Source organism: Saprolegnia diclina (genome assembly GCF_000281045.1).
Source record: "Saprolegnia diclina VS20 unplaced genomic scaffold supercont1.70, whole genome shotgun sequence".
In the NCBI taxonomy this organism is placed as follows: domain Eukaryota; phylum Oomycota; class Saprolegniomycetes; order Saprolegniales; family Saprolegniaceae; genus Saprolegnia; species Saprolegnia diclina.
Genome location: NW_008246137.1, coordinates 222,343 through 245,332, shown reverse-complemented (window position 1 = coordinate 245,332; position 22,990 = coordinate 222,343). Strand labels below are relative to the sequence as shown.

The 22,990-nt window shown below is 58.6% G+C and overlaps 10 protein-coding genes across 11 annotated transcripts; 5 read left to right on the top strand and 5 right to left on the bottom strand.

Annotated features, from left to right (window-relative positions):
* Positions 1-501: 501 nt before the first annotated feature.
* SDRG_14349 (CAMK/CAMKL protein kinase) lies at positions 502-1,781 on the top strand (the record flags this gene model as incomplete). The annotated part of the gene is made up of 2 exons (XM_008620472.1): positions 502-545; positions 596-1,781. The coding sequence occupies 2 exons, from the start codon at positions 502-504 to the stop codon at positions 1,779-1,781; spliced, it is 1,230 nt and encodes a 409-aa protein (XP_008618694.1).
* A 1,870-nt stretch (positions 1,782-3,651) lies between these two features.
* Positions 3,652-4,070, top strand: SDRG_14348 (hypothetical protein; the record flags this gene model as incomplete). Its single annotated transcript, XM_008620471.1, has 1 exon — positions 3,652-4,070. A coding segment is annotated over one exon (340 nt), but the record flags the coding sequence as incomplete, so codon positions are not given.
* Positions 4,071-5,272: 1,202 nt separating this feature from the next.
* On the bottom strand, positions 5,273-7,134 carry SDRG_14347. 2 transcript variants are annotated; one of them, XM_008620469.1, is made up of 7 exons: positions 6,927-7,134; positions 6,602-6,871; positions 6,413-6,553; positions 6,232-6,360; positions 6,040-6,177; positions 5,555-5,993; positions 5,273-5,510 (listed from the first exon to the last, which is right to left on the bottom strand). In XM_008620469.1, the coding sequence occupies exons 1-7, from the start codon at positions 7,101-7,103 to the stop codon at positions 5,317-5,319; spliced, it is 1,488 nt and encodes a 495-aa protein (XP_008618691.1). In that variant the 5' UTR covers positions 7,104-7,134; the 3' UTR covers positions 5,273-5,316. The 2 variants fall into 2 exon arrangements, with proteins under 2 accessions (XP_008618691.1, XP_008618692.1); XM_008620470.1 differs by having other exon boundaries at positions 5,317-5,510; positions 6,602-7,134.
* Positions 7,135-8,207: 1,073 nt separating this feature from the next.
* Positions 8,208-8,817, bottom strand: SDRG_14346 (hypothetical protein; the record flags this gene model as incomplete). The annotated part of the gene is made up of 2 exons (XM_008620468.1): positions 8,208-8,354; positions 8,407-8,817. The coding sequence occupies 2 exons, from the start codon at positions 8,815-8,817 to the stop codon at positions 8,208-8,210; spliced, it is 558 nt and encodes a 185-aa protein (XP_008618690.1).
* Positions 8,818-9,039: 222 nt separating this feature from the next.
* On the bottom strand, positions 9,040-10,077 carry SDRG_14345 (hypothetical protein; the record flags this gene model as incomplete). Its single annotated transcript, XM_008620467.1, has 4 exons — positions 9,040-9,139; positions 9,187-9,293; positions 9,347-10,016; positions 10,067-10,077. 4 exons carry the CDS (start codon positions 10,075-10,077, stop codon positions 9,040-9,042), a joined length of 888 nt encoding a protein of 295 aa, XP_008618689.1.
* Positions 10,078-10,294: 217 nt separating this feature from the next.
* SDRG_14344 (hypothetical protein) lies at positions 10,295-11,435 on the bottom strand (the record flags this gene model as incomplete). Its single annotated transcript, XM_008620466.1, has 1 exon — positions 10,295-11,435. One exon carries the CDS (start codon positions 11,433-11,435, stop codon positions 10,368-10,370), a length of 1,068 nt encoding a protein of 355 aa, XP_008618688.1. The 3' UTR covers positions 10,295-10,367.
* A 1,157-nt stretch (positions 11,436-12,592) lies between these two features.
* On the top strand, positions 12,593-14,573 carry SDRG_14343 (hypothetical protein). The gene has a single exon (XM_008620465.1). It carries the CDS (start codon positions 12,656-12,658, stop codon positions 14,516-14,518), a length of 1,863 nt encoding a protein of 620 aa, XP_008618687.1. The 5' UTR covers positions 12,593-12,655; the 3' UTR covers positions 14,519-14,573.
* A 336-nt stretch (positions 14,574-14,909) lies between these two features.
* SDRG_14342 (serine/threonine protein kinase) lies at positions 14,910-17,185 on the bottom strand. Its single transcript, XM_008620464.1, has 2 exons — positions 15,746-17,185; positions 14,910-15,630 (listed from the first exon to the last, which is right to left on the bottom strand). Exons 1-2 carry the CDS (start codon positions 16,786-16,788, stop codon positions 14,952-14,954), a joined length of 1,722 nt encoding a protein of 573 aa, XP_008618686.1. The 5' UTR covers positions 16,789-17,185; the 3' UTR covers positions 14,910-14,951.
* Positions 17,186-17,780: 595 nt separating this feature from the next.
* Positions 17,781-19,517, top strand: SDRG_14341 (hypothetical protein). The gene has a single exon (XM_008620463.1). It carries the CDS (start codon positions 17,839-17,841, stop codon positions 19,438-19,440), a length of 1,602 nt encoding a protein of 533 aa, XP_008618685.1. The 5' UTR covers positions 17,781-17,838; the 3' UTR covers positions 19,441-19,517.
* A 973-nt stretch (positions 19,518-20,490) lies between these two features.
* On the top strand, positions 20,491-22,032 carry SDRG_14340 (hypothetical protein; the record flags this gene model as incomplete). The annotated part of the gene is made up of 1 exon (XM_008620462.1): positions 20,491-22,032. The coding sequence occupies exon 1, from the start codon at positions 20,512-20,514 to the stop codon at positions 22,030-22,032; it is 1,521 nt and encodes a 506-aa protein (XP_008618684.1). The 5' UTR covers positions 20,491-20,511.
* Positions 22,033-22,990: the final 958 nt, after the last annotated feature.

Here is a 22,990-nt window from a genome sequence, read left to right as displayed (position 1 = left end):
CGCCTTTTCGAGCTACTTCCTGCAGTATCCTGGCTCCAAACAGGCGGCGGGATCTATCTACCATTTCCCGTTGTTGGTGTGGTCAAAGACGGGCAATCTTCGTTGCATGTAGAGCCTTTGTCAGCCTAGTACACGGCCTACACGGCTGAGGACAAAGCGTTTCTGGGCCAAGACGATCGTGAATCCGCTGGATTCAGGCAAGGACGTTTCTCTTGTCCCGATGGACATTGCTCCCACTCCCATGTTGAAGACTCGAGCACCAATCTGCTTTTGGGCATCAAATACCGGTCGTGTTCTTGGTCATTTGCTCGGCGCTGTGTTCTTGGTCATTTGCTCGGCGCTGTGTTCTTTAGAGCCAGCTGGGCGCCCGCGAACGACGGTTGCAGTTGCATGCGTCTTCTCCACGCGGCGCGAAGTTGCGTGGCGTTGAAGCGCAGCCAAAAACAAACGCGGTGGACGCTCGAACATATTCGAGTTTGTATGCTGCACCGCAGACGTGCGATGTCTGATCGGGCGCCGCACCCAACACGATCCACCGGCCAATTGTTTTCACAATCCAAGTCGTGTCATGCGTGGCCACTCTACGACTTGACAGCACAACGACGCTCCTTCGACTCTTCCCCCGCTACTCCTCGACGGCAGTGGCGTCGTTCGCCGCGCTGCCTCCGTGGCTCGCGCTACAGCTCGGGCCGCTTCGAACCCCGCCGCCCCCAGTCCTTTTGGACACCTTTCGTTGGCCGCCACTTTGTGACATTTATACGCTCGACAAATCCCGTCGCCTCGGCCACGGCAGCTCGAGCGACCTCTACCTTGGGACCCACAAATTCAGTCGCAAAAGCGTCGCTGTCAAGCGCTTCCATCACGTGCCGATGATCAACCAAGCGTACCAGCGCAAGGATCTCCGGTCCGAGGTCGCCGCCTTGCGCGCGCTGCGCGGCCAAAAGCACATTGTCCAAATTCTCGATCACTACACGACCGATCACGATGACGAGATGGACGTCGTGCTCGAGCTCGTGCCCGGCGGCACGCTCGCCGACCTCTTGTGCAACCAAGGTCGACTGGCCGAGCCGGTGGTGCGATCGCTGCTCGACCAGCTTGTGGATGCAGTCGCCGCGTGCCACGATTGCGATATTGTGCACCGCGACATCAAGCCCGACAACATTCTCTTGACCGACGCCGACCCGACGCGCGCCGTCTTGAAGCTTGGCGACTTTGGCTTTGCTACGTCGGGCCGGCATGGCCTCACGCGGCGCTGCGGCTCGTCGGGGTACATGGCCCCCGAGATGGAGGCGGGTGCTGTCTACGGCCACAGCATCGACGTCTGGAGCGTCGGGGTCGTCGCCTACAACCTCCTTACGGGCTGCATGCCGGTCTTTGATGCGTCGTCCACTCGAGTTGTGCTGCCTCCGGACGCGGTGCTGTCGCCCCGCGCTGTTGACTTTTTGAATACGATATTGGAGCCCAACCCGTCGTTGCGGCCGACGATCGATGCGCTCAAGCTACACCCGTGGCTGCAAATGTCGTCGCCGCCGACGACGAGCCTCGCTGGCTTCCTTACGCAGTGCAAAGCAATGGCGCGCGACCCGGCTGTGGCCAAGCGCCTCGCGAATGTGGTTTGTGCTCTGGAAGCGTGCGAGGCAACACCCGCCGTGGACCTGGATAGGCTCGTCGCAGCCGTGGTCGCGGCCCTGGATGACGTCACCACGGACTTGCCGCTGCTCGGCGGGCAAGTCGAGGCCTACCGCGCCTCGCTGCGACAACTGGACGTGTGCTGCCGATAGTAGGTAGCGATGCGCGTCGATGCGATGTGTTGCCGATCGAAGGCGACACTTGTATGTGTGTACATGAGCACCCTGTAGACTAAGAAGCTTGTAGACTATTGGAATGAAATGAATGTCTAGTCCATGTGTTCTGTGGCATCGTGTCTTGTACAAGTGACAAAAGAGGTCTACGAGACACGCGCATTTTAGTTTAGCGCAGTTTTGATGGAAAGAGGCGGCTACGCGGTCTCTCAAAAGCATGTAATACGTTGTTGCTAATTATGTATTCTTAGAGGTATGTATTTATATAGTATTTCATATGAAACCGTCAGTCCATATCACCGCGGCGGTGACATCCTCATTCTGGCATGATCCAGCTTGCCCGTGGGTGAAAAGGACTGTGCTTTTGGCATGTACACGGTCGGCATGTCTTGTGTACGATGATGCTCAAAGTCCAATTCATTTCCGCTGGCACTTGCACGTTGAAAGAGCAGTAGCCCGTCATGGTGCTACTCAAGCCGAACGGCGTCGGCTTATCATGCTGCAGTGCCGTCTCCACCATAGATGTTTGATGGGGTGCACTTCTTTAAAGCAGTGTAAAGGGCTTTCGTCAATAAAGGCTATGGAGGCGTGCAGCTTACGAATCGGGAGGAAGTCGGGCGACTGCACGTGCCGTTGACGCATCCGCAGCGCTGCTTCAGGTTTGTGCAGAAGAAAATGCGTTGCTTCTTGAAGTTGGGGACTTACGAACGTTGCAGTAGCTTTAGACCTCATGAAATCGACCAACAGCACACGTATACTCTAAGTAAGAGCGTTGTTTGAGGCGCACTGAGGAGCACTTGAAGAACGGAAAGGAGACGCATGTGCGTTTTATCATTGAAACGACGCTTGAAGAAGCTATTTGAAAGAGCTACTGCAACTTGCTAGCATCGAACGACGAATGTTCTGCTTCTCACCAAGTTGATGCGCCCCCCTTTCCGCGCCCCCTTGGTCCCTGCCGCCTCCTGCCGCGTCATGTTGCATTTGGCGATCTGCTATTGTCTTTTAGCCAATCAGCGGTGGAGACATCATGTGCGTGGTGTCCCGAGACGTCGTGTTGACGTAGTCTTCCTCTGTCTCTTCAAGCCCCAACTGCAGTGTCAAGGAATAAACCAGCACGATGATGCACCCGGGCCGCTATTTCTCTTTCGATATACAGAAAGACACCGTCTCTGGCTTCAAGACCCTGTTTTGCAGCAAGCAAAGAGCCTTTGAACGCAGCCGTTGCATGCAATCGAAGGCTCGCGCACTCATGCGTCGTCGGCGAGGCCCACACACCACCGATCGCTTGGAATGTGACTTGTTGATGGAAGTGATGCAATGCTTGCATTGCGAACGTTGCAGCCACAGTGCCGCCACTTCGTGCTTGAGCGTTTCGCACCGCCTGGTATGATCCACCTCTAAGACACGAAACTGCCAGTTGAAACCGCCACCGTGGGACCATGACGCTAAGGCGCCAAGATGGAATGGTCGACTGGATTCCAACCACCTTTCGTGGAGGCTGACGACGCGGCGTGTCTGTCGCGTTCGAAGCCTGTCGTGCTCTCGCGCTCTCGAGGCTTGCCACATATTGTACGTAGGAAAAATTGAGTGTCTAGTCCTTCGTAACAAAATGCAAGCGAGGGCTATATTCGGTGACACGTACATGGGTTCGTCCATCGTGGGACCAACGAGCAATCGGGCGTGTGTTTTGACGCAGCAGAACCACGTACGCTGTGGATGACCACAAGGCAAAGATCCAAGAAACGCCAAACGAAACTGGCACCTTGAAGTTGAAAAGGTTCACTTTGAACTTCAAGCGCCCTGTCACATGTCGCGCGCCCATGTTTCCCCACATGTCATTTTGCAAAACGATGGCCCGCGCCAACACCAGTACTATCTCGAGTGGCGTCTACGTGCGGTCCAAAATGCACGTGTACCGCAAGGTAGCGCCGCCAGCAACCCAGCTTCTCCAAGTGCGCCGTCCGCCAGAGGTTGCCCACCCGCACTACCACGTAGAGACGCAAGACAACCAGTATCCGTTGGCGCCGCCAAAGTATTCGTTGGACTTTTGGGACGAGATCACTGAGCTGCTAATCGAGCCCGTCGAGGAGACGAAGCCGTTGTGGCAGAGCCCCGAAGCGACGGCGACGAGAGACCACCTGCTTCGCGAGCTCGCGTCCATCCAAGTGCATGGTCTGCACTCTATTTAAACGCTCAAATTTTATTTATGGTGCTGAACGAGCAGGATACGAGTTGAACGAGGGATGAAAGACATGGAGGTACGCTATAGTTTAGAGCTCAAGTATCTCAAGTATAGCAGAAGACACGTATGGGGAAGGAGAGGATAAGCAGATCGAGCGATGCTTGCGCCTTCCAAGGTAGACAGCAGAGAGCTTTGGACCGCGATGGAATCTGTAGTAATCGCGCGTGAGTAGCGCGCGGTCAGCTCAAAAACACAAGTGTCCAAGTGCGTCAACTTTAGGAAGTGCGAACAAGAGAAACGTGGTACCGAGGCTTGGACCGACGTCAGCGCACGGCAACTCAGATTCATGGGGCCGTCCACGGTGGTGTCACGTGTCCACCTCAGCGTCTCCAGTCGGAATTTTAGAATCAAACGGCAGCGGCCGACTATACAACGCAAATCAAACGAGACCGAGTCGACTGTGAAGTGCCCTCAGATCCATCGACTCAGAAATATGTGGCGTCGAATTGGTCGAAGGACGCGAAATAAAATGTCGACCACGCCCCGTCACGACTGAGACTCGACGAACGCGGTCCTCTGTGGGAAGTACTACCGCAGTGGCCGCAACGAAACCAAGCGGCGCAACCCTCGAGCTCGACTCGAGCTGCAATCTGCAATCGCCAAATTCTGGGGCTTGTATGACTTGCGACTGCAGTCGAGATATCGAGCTCGATCGTGCCGATACTATGAAAGAACCATCGAACGGGTCCGGCGACGACAGCAGCTTTGACCAAGTCAACAAAAACCCGAGCCGAATGGGTCTTTCGATGCTTAGTGTTAACGTCTATTGACGGCGCATAAACCACTTGCGCATCACTTCGACATGGACCTCGCTCTGTCCGATACGCTGAATTGACGACGTTTTTGGTCAAATCCTGGCGTGGAGTCGACCTCGTTCGCCTAACGGTGTTGATGCGGTCAAACTCCAAGTCTGCCTTTTGCGTGCTATGTGTATGTACACGCGAGGGCGGTGTAGCGTCCTGAAGTGACACGATAACTGCGTTCGTCTGGGCAAGGGATACAAATTTACTCCGGTGGTCTGGCGTGCCATGTTTACCCCTTACTCACGTCTTCTGGCCGTTCTTCCTCGTTTGACATTGTCGAATTTGTCTCTACATACAGCAATATCCCTCAATCTACGAACTACGAACGTTCCGACGAGCTAAAACGCATTCAAAATACCTGACACAGCATGGACTTTTGTCCGTCACGATGAACGTCTGGTCAACGTATTACTCCATCAAACTATAGCAACTACTAGATTAATTAAAGGATAGGACATCAGTCTTTGTACTATACAGAGGCAGTCGGTGCTGCCTCGTTTGGCCGAAGGAGGTCGACACAGAGACGCTCGATCACCTTCTTTCGGTGCTCGTTGCCGTCTGGCGCGTCGTATTTGGAGCGCAAAATGCTGTACAATTGGTTGCTCCGTTGGCTCTGCAGTGCAAGGCGCGCAGTCCCCAGCGTCTCGTCGAGCGCCGACGGCTCTAGACACAAAAATCCATAAATGCTACAAATGCTAAATATCTACCGAGGGGTCGTAGCGGGTCTTCGTAGAGCACATAGAGCTTCTTCTTGGTGGATGATGTCTGCGTCGAGTCGCGCTGCGGGTGCTGTAAGAGCGGCACGGCACCGTCCGAGAACGTTCGCTTGCGCTCGATCGGCGGCACTGGATGCTTTGGCTGGACTTCGAGAAGTGCAATCTCTTGTTGCACGACGAGCGACCGCGACGACGCGATAAAGGTAAATGTGCCCTCGATGACGCACGCCGCGTCATCGGGTGTCGGGTCCGAGAAGGCAACGTCCCCGGCCAACGACGACTGGGTCGATCGGTCGGTCGCCTGCGTCGCGCGCAAGCTCGGGCGCACCTTGACCGAGCGCTCGGCTCGACTGAGTGTAAACTGAGGCGCTTCGCACGCCGCACAAATGTAGTCGTCGCCGCGCACGCGGCAGCAGCGCCGGCAATAGACCTATCGTGTTGCGGTCGATACATTGATACTTTTCTTTTTTTTGTACCTCAACACAGTAGTCACAGGTGCGGGAGCGTTGAAACAAACTCGAGAATTTCACACTGCACCGGTGGCAGTGCGCGCGCTTGGCTTTGACAAAGACCGATGACGCAGACGGCGTCAGTTGTTCCTGGAGCTGCAGCACCTAATGGTCCACAGCATCGTTTAAAATGAGGTCGTCCGAGGAATATTTTTGTACTTGGCTCACTTGGGACACCATGGTATTAGCCGCGAGGAATTGAGGGAGCGACCCGTGGTACTTGGCGCAGAGCACATTGTGGTAGTCGAGGACACCCGGCGTGTCGGTCTCGATGAATACGTGTCCAGACTAACAGCGTCAAGAGCCTTCAGCACGGAATGCAGCGAAGAAGAGAACGTACGCGGAAGAGCTCGGCCCGTACGAGGCCGTGCGAGCTGCGGAGCGACGGGCACGACGGCGACGGGATCGAGTGCAGCATGCGCAGCCACCCACGACGCTCCTTGCCGCTCGCCTCGTCAAAGTAGACAAATGCATCTTGATACTACGACGCCAACGATCAACTCAGTCAATCCGCGAGACACATCGGTACCTCGAGGACACAATAGTCACGCGGTGCAACGCCGACGAGCGGGCTCGCACAGGCGACCCAGTGCAGGCCAACGTAGTGCATGGGCTGCGCCTCCGACCGTTCGATAAGCGTATACAACGTCTGGCCGTTGACAACGCCAAACGCTCTTCGCTGGGGCAGTTGATCGAAATCAAAGAAAGCTACGACGTCATCGAGCCGGCAGCCGTGGAGCTGTGTCGAGGCGACGGCGCCAGGCACGCTTGGGTCGACGCGATCGCGGCCGCGGCAGATCTAGCATCCGTAGTTCGTTCGTAAGTATGCGAGCACAAGAGCTTGACAGACGTACGCGGGCTGTGGCACCCGTGGCCTTGCTCGTGCACACCTTGGCCGCACGCGCGCGCTGCATGTGAAGCGCATTGAGGAGCGTGTCTTGCGACGCGGCGAGTGCGAGCTGGACGTACGCCTCGCGCTGCGCAGTGTGCAGTGGCGGGCAGTGGAAGAAGCGCGGTGGCACCGACGCCATCGCAGCAAGACGATGCGTGCGACGGGTTGCAGGACGAGAAATGGGCATCTGGGTGGCGATCTTGGTGGTCGCGTCTGAGCAGGGCATTACCACAGAGCAGTACAGTGCGCCACCTACGTGCACCTGGGCGCGCGCCATAAACAGGCGGCGCTGTACTTTTCTAGGCAATTGCCGGGATCGGCGATCCCCAATGGTTTGCCCGCGCTTTCACAGCGAACCCGCGCGAACGGAAGCGCGTACTTGGGTGCGACTGCGGCGAGAGGACGAGATGCCCGTCGTCTACTCGTAGTACGGTCGGAACCTGGTCGGGTCGCATACAGTCAGCAAGGTTCATGATGGACCTTGCGTGTCACGGGTGCGCTATTAGGGTGGTGTGCGCCATGTCCAGTCGATCAAGTGTCGTGTGAAGGATGTTATCGGTCGACAATTTTTGCAATAGCCCCAATTAATAGGACCGAGTGGTTGCTAGAGGAGACTGGACGAGGCGCACTCACGATCACGCCACTAGAAGAGTGGGACACGAGGCAATCAATCGCGAGACAACGACGACGACACGCGTCTTCTCGGGACGCACAACTAAGAATTTCGTTAAGAATTTCGGGATTTTCCGTAATTTTCGGGATTTTTCGTTGAATCGACACGCCATGCGACAGTCGCTCGTTGACGCTGGCGGCACTTTGATCGACTATACTTACTATGTCCATTTAGCAATGACGACTATAGTCCATTGAACGCTTGTCGCTAGTTAAGTCTGTCTCGATGACATCAACGGTAGTACGCTGCCCAGAAAGACCTCTGATCGGCGCCGTGCCCCGTGGAGTGTCGCCCGCTGCGGGCGGTTGCAAGTCCGGATACACGAGGAATCGTATCAACCGAGGCAAGTCCACAGTATCGAGTCGCTCCTCAAGACCACACTTCGATCCTCTGATCGCCGCTTTTTCTCGTCCAAGACTGACAACTTTTCAGCGTTCAAGCGCGAAATTTGTGCATAATCCCGGTACAACGTAAAACCATGGACATATTGTTTATCCTTGACGATGGCACCCATAAATTCATAAAGTCATAAATTCATAAAGTCATAAATTCATAAATTCATAAACGACATTACATAGTCGTCTCTGTCGCCCATGCTTCCCAGAGCGTCAAAATTCGCTTGAGGTACGACGCGCACGCATCGTGTTCGAGCAGCCGAAGCAGCCAGTTGAACGGCCAGAGCCTTCGGTGCGCATGGTCGTCATAAAGACCGTCGCGCTTGCGTTCGTGGCCGCATGCCGAGCGATTGCTATTCGCAGAGCCCTCTCACCCGGTAGCATCGTCGCTGCGTCAAACCAGCGCAAAAGATGCGTGAGGCACTCGGGCAAAATGCCGCCGCGCCCCGGGTCGCCACCTTGTACCCCAGACTCAGGACAAACAGCAGCGTGTCGAGAGGATCCTTTGCATCGCAAAAGCAGTCGCGCGCGAGCCGGCGGTAGGCGGGTGCGTCGCCAAACCGCGCTGTCCAAAACAGAGTCGACCGCAGCGAGCAAAGGTTCTGGTCGATCATAGAAAGCGCAGAAACGGGTGCGGCCCCGACGGACGGCAACGTGGACGACCTCGTCCGACCGACACGCGGCCGGTACGTGTCGTACAAGTACGCGAGCACCTCGGGCAAGGCGCTCCCAGCTTCGACAATGTCGATGGCAGTCGGGTGCTCGACGCGGGTCGATCGCAACATTGACCACGACATCGAGACCGGCGCCCCGGGCTGCGTACAACAGCCACTGCATCGAGACGGATGAGGTCGCCGCCGCCACAACACACGCCGTGTCAGGGCCCGTATCGACACGCCGCCTTGGCCCACGTCGTCAAACGTACTGTGGCGCCAGCGGTAGTCGCGGACAGAGAGGTAAGCGGCAACGTCAGCCTGCCCAGAGGCGAGAGCAACGTGCCCCGCATGCTAGGTCGGTTCGTGGGCGCGGCGCGGCGGCGGTAGCGAAAGGCTTGTGATATAGTCGTCGAGCAGCTGGACGAGCGCGACCGACCCGTGGGACCACACGCTTCGACGAGGCTGGCACGCGTCGCCAAGCGAAACACCGGGTCGTACGTCCGCAAGAGGGTCGCGACAAAGTCGACATGGCCACCGTCGAGTGCCGAGGCAAGGGTCGGCAGCGAGACGCGCGCCGGGCACAAAGAATCTGCAGCGTCGTCCAGCTGCTGGCGCTGTCGATCGCGGGGGCGTAGATCAGCGCGCTCTGGAGCATGACATGGGTCATCAGATAGGCTAGTACGTCGCGTTGCCCTTGCGCAGCGGTGCTCAATGAGGAAGCGACTGAGGTGTCTGTGTTGATGGCTGCGCCGCTCATCGCGTTGGAGGTGCAGCGCTGGCCGTCATGATGCATCTGCATGGCCAGTGCGAGAAGGCCCTGCGCACAGCGTCCATGGTCGTGGCTTTCACCGCCGCCGACCCATGGTGTGATGGCGGCGCTCGCCGCGCGGGCTTGGATCGCGCTCGCGAGTGCGTTGACCCTGTTGACCTTGGGCGCAAAGACCTTTAGCAGCACAAGGAGCTCGGGGGCATCCCGCGCCACCACACGCGCCTCGACCGAGGTCGTCCGCGACCGGGATACGTACCGGTAGGTCGGATCCAAGCGGTCCTTCTTCGCAAGCCAGATCTTAGCCACGTCGGTGTGACCGTGGGCTAAGGTGCACGCAATGAGCTCGACTGAGAGCTGCTGCGGGCGACAGGCCAGTGCCCGCAGCACGACCTCGTCATGGCCACGCGCGACGGCAAAGTGGATCGGCGCCGCGAACGCTTGCCGGTCAATGTCGCCCGTCTGCAGAAAGAGGCCGCCGCAGTCCAAGTCGAGCGAGGCGCCGGGCTGGAGGCGGCTCGGGTAGATGGTCGCCTCGTGCGCGAGCGGCCGCTGCTTGGAGCTGCGCAGATGCTCGCACGCGTGGCGGTGAAACGTAGCAACGTATGCGACCACGTCTTCATACAGGCCGTCCAGGAAGCTCGTGGTGATACGGCGCCGACACGCGACCAATCAAACGCCGTCGTTTATCGAAGCGTCCAAAGGGGCCAATCACGTGCGTTGTTTTTTAGAAAGTGCAAGATCGCAGTGCAAGCAACAGTGCTTGACGACGTGGCCGACCCTCTCCTGCTCGGCAAGACACTTGCGTGCACGCTCGACAACTAGGCAACCGAGGCGGGGTACTGTGTATAGAGTCTGCTCTTACTACGTTAAATGGAACATACTACGCGTATATCAAGGATGGGTCAATACTTTAGCGGAGGCGGTGGTACATGGGGCCTTCGCCGACGTTGCACATGCCGCTGTACGTGTTGGGAGCGTTGCGCTGGAGCTTGATGTAGCCGTTGTCGCCCCAGTTGGGTCCCCACGAGTTCTTGATCTTGTAGTACGGCGTGCCGTTCTCGGTGCCGTAAGCCACCGCGAGCACGGCGTGGTCCGAGCGCTTGCCGGGGCACGACGTGACGACACCGCCCTTGTAGAAGCGCCACGCGTCGTTGCCGGCCTCGACCGTCACGGCCGTCGGGCGCAGCTGGAGCGACGCGACAAGGTTATTTTCGCCGTACGTGCGCACGGCCGTGCCGATCTTGAGCTGCTTCTTGGTCGGGCACGACGACGACTTGCACTCGCCGTTGACCTTGGTCGTCCCAGACGTGTACGGGTAGTCGGCCGCGAGACACATGGGCGTGCGCGCAAGCGTGTTCATGGCGGCGTTGGCGCTACCACCGTCGCAGCCGCCACCGCTGCGGCTATCGCAGCTCACGAGCTCCTGGACAGCCACGTCGACCTTCTCGCCCGTCGCGAGGCAGTGGGCAAACTCGGCGACCGCGACGGCTGCGAATGCGTAGCACGACCCGCACTTGCCTTGGTTGCGCACGTCGGGGAGGCACTTGTGGGTCGTCCAGTCGACCGATTCCTTGCCGCTGGCTTGGAGCTGGCGCGTCTCGACGTCCATGTCTTCGCGCAGGCGCTTGCTCTGCTCAAACGAGCGCGCGACCGTCGCCTTGAACTCGTCATTTGTGAGGAGGGCGAACGGCGTCTCGATGCTGAACGTCGCGCTCGGCTGCTCGCGCTGGAGGCGCGCCACGGCCTCCTTGGCCGCAAAGAAGCGCTCGAGCTCGCTCGCCTCGACTTCGGTCGACTCGAGCTTGGACGGCGTTGGGAGCAAGCCGAGGTTAGCCGCCGCCTGACCAGCCGGCGTCGCCTTCCACGCCTCGAGCTCGTTGGCGAGTGCGTGGGCGTCGTCGAGGGTGAGGGCTTCAAAGCCCGACTGCGCGGTCGCGAGCACAAGGGTGGAGAGGAGGATCGGAGTGGTTTTGGCCATTTTGAAAAATGACATGCTGAAGGCTGAAAAGGAAACGACGACGTGCGCCAGAGAGATCGACTCCCACGTGTACCTAGGGTCGTAGAAGGAGCACATCGTACGGTCGTCGATTGGGACAGGCAAAGACGGTCCATCTCAGCCATCTTAGTCGATGCAAACGGACGGCGCCTAGTTGATTAAGAAACAAAAGCACCTAAGATCTGAGCTGGAATGTGATGTAATTGGTGACGTACGGCTGACCACGGTGTGTCCTTGTCCTAGGATATCACACACTCGAGCGTCCGCGGAGCAAGCACGCCTGTAGGCGGTGGCATGCTACAGCCGGACGGGATCAAGGCCCTAGGATACGGCGGAACGCGAGATCCCGGTTTCCTTATCACCCAATCTATTCAGCGAACGCATCGGACCGAGAGGCATGTCTGAAACGACCCTGTCGCGGTCAGTTAGCGCTAGTAGATGCCAAAGGGGCTCTACGTCCCACTACCTTGCTGAGCACAACGAGCGACGCGACTGCAAATCTGGTCGTCCAACGCGATTGGGGTTAGGGCTACATGGCGCCGTGGGACGTCTGTATGTGGGTGTGTTCAACTATCAACGCTAAAGAAAGCTATAAACCTCTCGCACGCACACGCCGTGAAATTTCTCGATGGGAATCAATGTAGTTTGGCTTCGACGCTATTCGATGTGCTTCTGCGCCGGACGCATTTTTGGCCGCAGAAAATGTCGACTCGGCGTCGGAATGCGACCGCCTTTCCGGCTGCCAAACCGTACGTGGCAGTGTACGTGGCAGCTCTACGTGGCCGGGATGGTGGCGTGCTATTCACTACTGGTACTGTAGCTTGGTGCCAGTACGGTTCCTATTGCTAGGTGCAGCGACAGCCTCCTATCGTCCGCCGGCGCTTCCTCCGATGGCGCATCGTCACGCACTGGACAGGCCATCGCAGCATTGTGAAACCGCCACCTTGAGTATCAAGTCTGGTTGCCTTTTTATATTGATACCGTGTCGTGAGGCGCGCACATATTCATCGGCATATATATTGCGCCGACTTGACGCCGTTAAACCTGTTCCACGTGTTGATATTGGAATAAAACACAGTTCCACGTGTTGATATTGGAATAAAACACAATATTTTCGTGGCGGTAAATCTGAAAAACGCGTTGAACGTCGCGAGCCAGGTCACAATCAACCGACAACGTCGCCGCGAGGCGCAGTCGCAAACATGGTCACGACGCTCACCGACGTCTTTTACCCGTCGTCGGCGCTGGCGTCGGTCATCTTGAGCTTCCAAGGCGGCGTCGACGGCGTGCTCCGAGCTTACCTCGAGCACTTCTATCGTACGACATGGCACGCCGGCGATACGCCCGGGCCCAACTGGAGTTTATGGAACGGCCTGCTCGAGCAAGAGATGCGCCCCGGCTACTACGCGCGGCTGGACCCGAACGACCTTATTGCGGCCAAGTGCACGGTGATTGAAGAGAACGCGAGCTACACCTTGGAGCTGCACGCGGCGATTGCGCACGGCGACGCCGACCTGGTTGCGCGCTACCTAGCACGTTGGCCAGACAGAGTGACCGCCGAGACGTTTGCGTGCGCGTGCATTTATGGGCATAACGCCCTCGCCGTCACGCTCGTGGCGATGCCATGGCGCGCGCCCTCGTGGATCGAGCGGATGCTCCAAGTGGTCCCAATGACAGCCGTGCCCGTGCTCGCGGTGGCCTGCAACGACGCCGACTTGTTGTCGCTGCTGACGGCGCACTACGAATGTGCATGGTCGGCCAGCGCGATGCTAGCTGCAATCCACCAGCGCTGCGACGTGTCAGTGCAGTACCTCTACACGCACCACCGGACGGCGACGGCGATCGACAACCTCTTGGACCTCGCGGCGGCCGCGGGCTTGCTCTCGTTAGTGCAAATACTGCATGTGGATGGTTTTGCCTGCACAACCGCCGCCATGGACGACGCGGCCACCAACGGCCATTTGGAGGTCGTCCGCTTCTTGCATCTGTATCGTAATGAAGGCTGCACGACAGCGGCCATGGACGGCGCCGCGTCGAACGGACACCTGAATGTCCTTGCTTTTCTGCACACAACGCGCCGCGAAGGCTGCTCGGACCGCGCAATCGACGGCGCGGCCGCCCTCGGGTCGATTGTGCTACTCGAGTACCTCTACGAAAACTGCGGCCGTCGCCCTACATATATGACCCTCTACCGCGCTCTCCAGCATGGCCGCTACGGAGCTTTCATGTGGATGCTCGATGTCGCGAAGCCGCGCCAGCCCGGCTATTACGGACCTCTAAGATGGCTGCTCGATGTCGCGCAGCCGTGCCTCATTGAGAGTGAGTTTCAACGATTTCTCCACTTCGTGGCCGGCGCCCCTTCCTATGATCCGCGCATACTGGCTGCACTCCTTGCGTGCCGGCGCGACAAGGACGGTTCATTGGGCTCACTTCAACTCGTGCGCAGAGCGCTGCTCCATGGTCACGTCGCATTGGCCAACGAAGCGCTGCTGCACGGCGGCGCGGTGCCCGACATGTTCGCAGTGCAGGAAGTGCGCACGATGGCGGCGCGTCCTTTGGTGGTCGAGCTGGTCGACCTCTTGCACGCCCACGGCGTCGATGTCTACACGGCAGAGTGGGTCCAAGCAGCGTGTGACGTCGGCGCGTGGCCGCTGTGGCAGCGCGTGTGCGAGCGCGGCGCGCACGGCGTCCAGATGGAGCGTCTTCTCCACTGCGCCCGGCGCCACGGTAAAAACATTATCGAGATGGTCCATGTCCCCGGCGTCGCACCGCCGACGCTCGAGACGCTCGAGTATTGCATGCGTCTTGGTTTGATGGACGTCTTCGAGGCGCTCTACACTGCGTACCCGAGTCTATTTTCCCACGCAGCGTTGGAAACCATTGTCGAGCGGACAGCGTTTCCACATACGGTACCGTTCCTTGCGTTTGCGCTCGACAAGAAGTTTGGCACGGCAGCGGCGATCGATGTCGTACGTGCGCCGCGCCGGGCCCGACCCCTATTGCTCGCCCACCGCCCCGCCCACAAGCAAGTGGCCACGTCAGCCGGGTTTTCTGCTCCGCTGTAGCGCAACAGTCTCGACATCGACGATAAATAACAATACGAGCAAGGTCCTAACCAAAGCCTCCTAGGGATACTTGCACCAACACAAAAGATAGGACGCTACCCGTACGGTACATACAACGTGCACATCGAAGAGGTACATCCAGTGGATAAGGCCACGTATCAGCAAGTCTAGTTGGTCGCACAAGCACGGCGGCAGGCTTTACCCTAGCCCTACCCTAGCCCTACCCTAGCCCTAGCCCGCGGATGTGGGGAATAAGGACTCGGAACGATCGATCGACCATAGCATTCTCGATCCGCACCATCATCAGGTAGCCTGTTGTCCCTTTAGCGAGGTCCTCACGGAGAGGAGAGGGCTCTCTAGTTCCCCACTCTCATTTTTTAAAACGCAAAAATCGAAACAAATCAAAGTTTAATAAATACGAGTCAGTAGGCTTCTATCGTGGCGACACGCCAGTTGGAAAGCCGTGCTGATGAAAACGCACTTGGATATCGCGCGCTGTCGGGCGTAAACTCGGGTCGGTTGCAATGCACTGCATAATAAGTTCTTGGAGCCAGAGCGGGCAGTCGACGCGCACCGTCGGCTGGATCGCACCGGCGATCACCATGGACACGATCGCCGTGTCGACGAGCGGCGCGCCCGACTTTTTGCTCTTGACGTCCGTGTACGGGATCATGTGCGTGTCGAGCTCCGTGAGGAGAATACCAAACGAAAAGATGTCGGCCGCGACCGAGTACTGGTTCTCACTCAGTACCTCGGGCGCCATCCAGCGGTACGTGCCGACGCCACGCGTCATGGTGTGTGTCGTCGACGCAGGCCGCGCGGCGCCAAAGTCCGAGATCTTGGCGCCACCGCCCGACGAAAGTAAAATGTTGCGCGATTTGAGATCGCGGTGGATGATATCTTGGGCGTGGAGGTACACAAGGCCCGCGACGATCTGGCTCGCGATAGAAGGCTTGTCCTGGCCGTGCCACGGCAGCGACTGCGGCGTCGAGTGCAGTAGCCGGTCGCGGAGGTCCCCGAGGTCCATGTACTCGACGAGGAACCGGACGTCGCCTTCGGTCCGAGGCGGCGCAACGACACCGAGAAACTGAACGATCGATGCATGTTGCAATCTACAAGGGCAAAGTGAGGAAATCATCCAAAAATGACAAAAATCATCCAAAAATGACAAAAATCATCCGAAAATGACAGAAAATAAAATGACAATGACAGTTCCCGAGCACGTACCGTGAGAGAATGCCGATCTCGTGCATGATGGTAAACATCTCTTGCGATGTGTGGTGGCCCGGTAGCATGGTCTTGATCGCCACATGGCGGCCGTTGTAGACACCGAGAAAGACTTGGCCGTTGGCGCCTTGCGCAAGGAGCTGGACGACCTCAACGTCCTTTTCGCGGACTGTCGGCACGTCTTTGGTCCACGTGGCCGCCATGGACGCGGCCGGCGACAAGGCGTCATAGTACTCGTCGCCGTCGTCACCGGTCGTGACGCCTTGCCGGGACGCGCTCGGTTCGCCCGTGGCCGAGAGCGGGCGACAGGTCGTGGACCGGCGTTGGCGTCGGCGCCGCAAGACAAAGAGCAATAAAGCCACGCTGCAAAGCGCGCCAATGACGGCGACACCCACGTACGTGTACATGGTCGCGTCGTTCATGCTGCCACCGCCACTGCTGCTGCTGCTATTGCTGCTCGATTTCGTGGGCGCTGACGTGAGCACGGTCGTGCCTTCGTGCGGCCCTGGCGGCGACGTGGTCTTGACGCGGGCGCAGAGAATCGAGTTGCGTACGACGCGGTCAGTCTCGTTGGCTCGCGGGTGCACAATGCGGCTTGTAAAGTTGCTAAACTGGTCCAAGTTGCCGCCTGCCGACGCTGTCATGTTGGCGTCGTTGAGAAGCGCGGTCGTCCACGTGCACGAGTTGCAGCCCTCGGACTTGGGGTCGTTGGCGCTGCCTCCGCTCATCGCTTCGCAGATGGCCCAGTGCTTGTACAAAGTCGCAATCTTGGTCTGAACGGCGCTCGAGCTGCAAAAGTTGGTGTACAACGGGCGCTGCACGCGCGGGTCGTCGGGCAGACAGTGGCGACAGCGCGTTTCGAGCGCCGGGTACGCCTTGGCCTTGGCGAGGCAGTCGCTGTCGGTGCATAGCAGAGTAAAGTTGACCGGCGAGACGTACGTGAAGGCGTCCTGCTCATCGCACGGCAAGCCTGCCCACGCGTTCACGCGCTCGGCGCAGTCGTTGACCTCGGCCGTGCTGCAGGCGACGGGTGGCGGAATCATTTCTGTGTGTGCCACCTTGCCGGTCGTGTCGCGGCTTCGAACTTCGCGCCCCAGATGGCACTTATTATTTTATTGTCTTTTCCTTTTATCAATACAAATGACCAATCATAATATACGCGCGGAGGTAGGACACATACACATGTCGCAGGCGGAAGCGAACTTGGTCGTGTCATTGGCGGACTGAGCCCGATTGAGCAGGCAGCGCGAGGTCTGCGGCGCCCGCTGAATGGCAGCGCAGCTTCGGACTTATGGACAGGATGCGCGCCAGCCAGATACGCCTCCAGTCGCAGCCACACGGCGAGCTGCAGTGTGCGACGCGGCGGTGCCGAGGACTGATACAGGCGTGTCCACCGCGGGCAGGACTGAACCGACGCTGGATTCGACGGGTGTCGCTGTGTGCGAAAAGCTGCAGTCGTTGCAAGAAAGGGCAAGGCGGCCATGGCCAAATGCAGTCCGCACGGCGTGGCATAGAACAGGCTTGGGATATCCTGTCATACTGCATGGGATCACCTGCGTACTGCTGTCGACGTTGCGTGAGGACCGAGGCCACCCACACGCAGTGGTGACACACCCTTTAGCAGGTCGGTATCGGCTCGGCTTTGGCGCGATATGGTTGCGCACGTGGTCAAGTTGACCTTATCTCGTCACCCCCGTGGCGGACCGATGTTTCATTGGCCAAAATGAACCGACATGGACGAATCCCGTGCGATCCTTGCGAAACTTTGTCCGCCTCATGTGCCCCAGCCACGGCGAGCAACACTCGCCCACGGACAGAGAGAACATGGCGTGCCCTGCAAGCGCAGTGGTGCGGTATAGTCCTCCGGATGCGCGCTCGTTGCCAGCCAAATACTCTTTGTTTTCATAACCTGTTAGAATACATGTCTAACATTACCATACTTATAAGTTAGATCGATGATAAATTTGTCAAAACCGATAATTGGCGGAATTGAATACATGTACGCTACACGGTGCTGCCACGTCATCCGGATACCCGAAAGTTGAGTTTGAACTAAAGTCAACCAAGAACCAACAACCGACGACGCAACCGAGATGAGCACAACACGCTGGGAATCGATCGCGGACCTCCACGAAACAATCTTCAGCTTTGCGGGACCGCTCACGCAATTCCTGAACGGCGCCTTCTCCGACGAAGACGCGCTCGACGATGCCACGTCTGGCATTTGGGTCGATGCATTCCAGAGCGACTGGCCCGGCGACCTTGCGGTCCTCCCGATGGCGTCCAACTGGGCCTATCACTTTGGCTTTGTGCGCTCGCGAGGCATGTACGCGCGTGCCAAGGCCATTGCGCTCACCGGCTACTGCGGCGACGTCGGGTACTACAACCGGTACTTTACCGAGCGCACCGACATGGACGACGTTCCCGAAGACATTGTCGTGCCCGACTACATGGCCGCGCCCATGGCCAACGTATGGCTCGACGAGCTCTCTAGCTTGCTATTGCATCCAATCGCACTGGCCACCGCGGCTGCCGTGGGTGGCCATACGCGCCTGCTCCAGCACCTTCTCGACACCGGCAGCGTGGACGCGACGCAGATGCATTTTCTGCATGACGGCGGGCGCGTCCTGGACCACCTCGCGTACCTCGGGCACTTGGAGACACTCCGAGTCCTCCACGGCGCGGGCTGCCACGCGTGCTCGACGGACGCCATCGACCATGCAGCCGAGAACGGCCACGACGATGTGGTGCGGTGGCTGCAACAGCACCGGACCGAAGGCTGCACGTCGGCGGCGCTCGACGCCGCCCTTCTGAGCGACAACGTGTCCCTTGCTGCGTTTTTGCGTGCGTCGTACCCGGAGCTAACAGTCTCAGCCAGTGTGCTCGACACGGCCGCTGGACAGGGGCGTTTGGACCTTGTCACCTACCTCGACGCGGTCTGCAAGGCATCGTGCTCGACGGACGCCATGGACAAGGCAGCGACAAAGGGGCACTTGGCCGTCGTTGTTTACCTCGATACGCACCGCGACGAAGGCTGCACAGTTCAAGCAATGGACGGCGCCGCGTACTTTGGCCACCTCGAGGTGGTGCAGTATCTGCATGCGCATCGGCGCGAGGGCTGTTCGACGCTCGCGTTCGACACGGCGGCGCACGAGAACCATTTGGACGTGCTCCACTTCCTCGCAACGCACCGAGTTGAAGGCGGCACGACCAAGGCGCTGGACCGTGCGGCCCACCGCGGCCATGTCGAGGTCGTGCGGTATCTACATGCACGTGGGCGCGAAGGGTGCACGACGCGTGCGATCGACTGGGCCGCGGCGGCCGGTCACCTTGAGATCGTTGAGCTCTTGTGCAGCCAGCGTCCGGAAGGATTTACGTTTCGGGCCATGTACTGGGCCGCCCGCGAAGGCCATTTCGACGTGCTAGCGTACCTCTTGCCGCGCGGGCCAAGCCAAGCCGCCCAGGCCGTCGACCGCGCGCTCTTAGACCGAAACAAAACCGTCTTTTTGAATCTCCAAGCTGCTGCGTACCCGGGTACAACGACGAGTGCAATTGTGGACGTCGAGTGGGACCCCAACGTCGACGGGTGCTTCTCGTTTGCCTACCACGACGACGACGACGACGGTGATGACGACGACAAGTACTGCGACTGGGACTCGGACGACTCGACCGATGCGTGCATGTTTTACAGCTAGATTAATACGACATTTCTCAATGCATAGCCAGCGATCCGCGTCTAATTTGGTGAAGAAGAAGACGCCCGGTCCCTTATCACAAGAATGAAACATGTAGCCATAGAATGCGAGAGGACTATGCGCTCGCACTAGGCTAGCCCTACAGCATGCCAGGGATCCTTTGCGATCGAAAGCGTGCAGCAGAGCCAGGTCGCTTCTATCAAGGTATCAGTTTGCCGATGACGTGGCGGCACGAAGCATCGTTGTCGATGGGCACTCTGTTTGTACGGCTTCGTCTCGAACACAAACGCCTACCGAACGAACTTCTCTTATAAACGCAATCGAACGCACGTTGAGACCGGACCAGAGACCACAGCGCCTTGCGACGTCGGTGGAAAGAGTCGGGTGCCAGCGAATGGGACTGTCAAGAACCAACATGCGGGTTCCGATGCCAACGCCAAGGGCCACGAGAAGAAAGGGGCAGCTCCTACGGGCTCGAACCCCATACCTCCTGCGTGTGAAGCAGAAATCCACCGACTGAACAAACGTGGACGACCAAGTACCATCTGCATCTTGACCGGGACGACTCCTATTGCGCGCGCATGATTGTTCTATGTGGTGGTACACAGGGATGTGATTTATAACTTCTAGTCGATGGGATCTCGAGTGCTCGAACGCTCCATTCAGTGCTTCGCAGCTTCCGCAGAAGGGTTGACGTAACACAGGTGTCGACTTCTGGAACGTTGAAAATCACACACGTGTGAAACGTGGTTTTTGTGAAAATCAATCACTCTGTCGTAAGAAGGGCAAGACGCATTGCCAAATGTACTGACTGAATGCGCGCTTTCTAGTGGTCAACGACAAGGACCAAACTTGAGTCGACTTCGAGCTTGAACGACGATCAAGACGGCAGTCGGAAGCAAGGACTGCGGCGGGCCGACTTGAATAACCACGCCACCTGTTGTGTGAAATGGTGAAAAATAAAAGATACGCTCCGTGGCGCCGGCTCTGTCGGCAGCCAGGCCTTCATCCCCTTGCATGGCCCGAGCCAAGGGCACTTATCAAACAGCCTCCCATTGTGCACACGACCTTATGAAGCCGATCAACATTATGGCCTTTTGCCTCTGTGCGGTCGGAACTTCTGCTCTGCCGCTGTCCACCAGCGAGCGCCAGGCGCTGCAGACCGAGCTCGATGCGTGGAAGCGCAGCGCGGCTGGCAAAGCTGCCGCCGAGCACGGCTACGTACCAAAGACCGAGTCGGGGGAGCTCGGCGGCAAGAATCTCGAGCTCGAGCGCTTTGCGGCCACGAAGAAGGTGGTCGCGCAGCTCAACAAAGCCAACCCGCACGCAACGTTTACCGAGAAGAACCCGTTTGCGCTCCTGAGCGACGCCGAGTTTGCACGGTTCGCCACCGGTCTTGGCAACACAACGACACCGGCTCGAGCTCTCACAGTCGACGGACAGCTCACGCCACTCCAGCGCACCGCGGCCGGCGTCGACTGGTCTGCGGATGCCTGCATGTCGGGCGTGCGCGACCAAGGCGCCTGTGGCAGTTGCTGGGCGTTTGCGTCGGTGGGGGCAGCGGAGTTTGCGCAATGCAAGGCGACCGGGGCCCTCGCCGCGTTCTCGGAGCAGCAGCTCGTGAGCTGTGCCTCGAGCGCCGGCTACGGCTGCCAAGGCGGGTGGCCCAACAAGGCGCTCGACTACTTGACGACGGCAGGTGCGTGCGCGGGCACGTCGTACCCGTACGCTTCGGGCAACTCGCGTGCGAGTGGGCAGTGCGACAGCGGCTGCAGCAAGCAAAAGTTGCGCCTCGGTGCGTCCGTGAGTCTCTCGGGCGAGAGCGCGCTCCAGAGTGCGCTCGAGAAGCAAGTCGTCACCGTGACCGTCGAAGCCAACAACGACGTGTGGCGCAACTATCAGAGCGGCGTCGTGACGCAGTGCCCGGGCGCATCGTCCGACCACGCGGTCGTCGCCGTCGGGTACGGGTCCGAGAACGGTGTCGACTTTTTCAAGATCAAGAACTCGTGGGGCGGCGCCTGGGGGGACGCCGGCTACATGAAGCTCCAGCGCGACGTCGGCGGCAAGGGCATGTGCAATCTTGCAGCCAACGGCGCGTACGCGCCAATCAACGGCGGCGCGTCACCGCGCACAAAGCACAAGCCAACGCACAAGCCGCATGCACCGTCCAAGGCACCCTGCTCGCCGTCGCCGATGCCATCGACGTCGCCGGTACCATCGACGCCGTACCCGTCACCGGCCCCGTACACCCCGGCGCCGATCCCGACAGAGGCACCGAGTGATGACCCGAGCGAAGACCCGAGCGACCCGACAGAGGCACCGAGTGACGGCCCGACGGACGAGCCGCTGCCTGATTGGCCGACTGACTCGCCGTACCCGCAGCCGTCGTCCAACCCGACACCGGCCCCGACACCGGCACCAACGACGCTGTGCGAAAAGTGCAAGGGGTGCTGGGCCCCCGAGACCGCGGGTCGGCAAGGGATCTGCCTCAGCGCCGACTATGACAAAAAGTACTGTCTCTACTTGACCAAGAAGCTGCAGACAGTCTGGTGCGGCGACGACGACTTGTACAGCGGCAAAGCGCGGCACTAACTGCTTGGAATGGTGGAGCGTAAATGCAATGTTTTTGTTTTTGCAAGGTTGATGCGTGTGCGAAATGTGAGCATTTTTATCTTCTATTCATACACGGGAATGACCTCACTAGCGCTTTATCACGCACGGTGAAGCGGTTGCCCACACAGGGAAATCTACCAAAGTTCAGAGCAGATGACGGCGACTGTACTTCATACTGTAGGCGTCGGCAAGCAGAGGCGAATGAGCTTGACGACAATCTTGTGCTACTGAAATGATGCTTCGAAAGAGCGGGGCGTCGCTCTCGAACGCGGACGAGGTGCTTGCACGATACGGGGCGCGTCCGTTTTTAAATGTGGTACAATATGGTTGTTTGTGGTGTACGCCACAAACGAAACTTTGACCACGCATATGTCCTGCTGTACGCCGCCAACGAGCACGTCACGTAGCTTCTCATGCTCCCCAACGTGAGTTCTATCTCTGGGCAAAGCGTCGTCGCTTTCATTTTTCACTCGATTTGGACGCTCGCGTTGCCTCGGCGCGCCGTCGTGTGCAGCCACCTTTGCTTGGATTGGTCCAAAATACAGATAAAAGGACCAATGCCATTTATTTACGTTTTGTATTTTATTGTCCTAATTGTATTATGCAGCTTGTGCTATAAAAAAGCAACCGTGGTATCCAAATGTTGATGTGGCATTCTCACTCTATCAAAACGCAACTTTGCGCCACTCCGATCGAGTTGACCCGCGTCGCGAGGCCCGGAAATGGCGTGCATATAGTCTAGCCTGGCATGACACTCGTACTGTACTAGCAGGTCAGAGATAGATGGGCAGGCAGCGCGCCACGCGGTTGGTCGACACTGCACATCGTCGGCGTGCGTCGCTGCACCTGCGCTTACAACCAAAGTGAGAAGCCCATGCGCGTACTGGTCGACACTGGCAGCGCACCGTGGCTACTCGCCGCCGCCGCCGCCGCGACG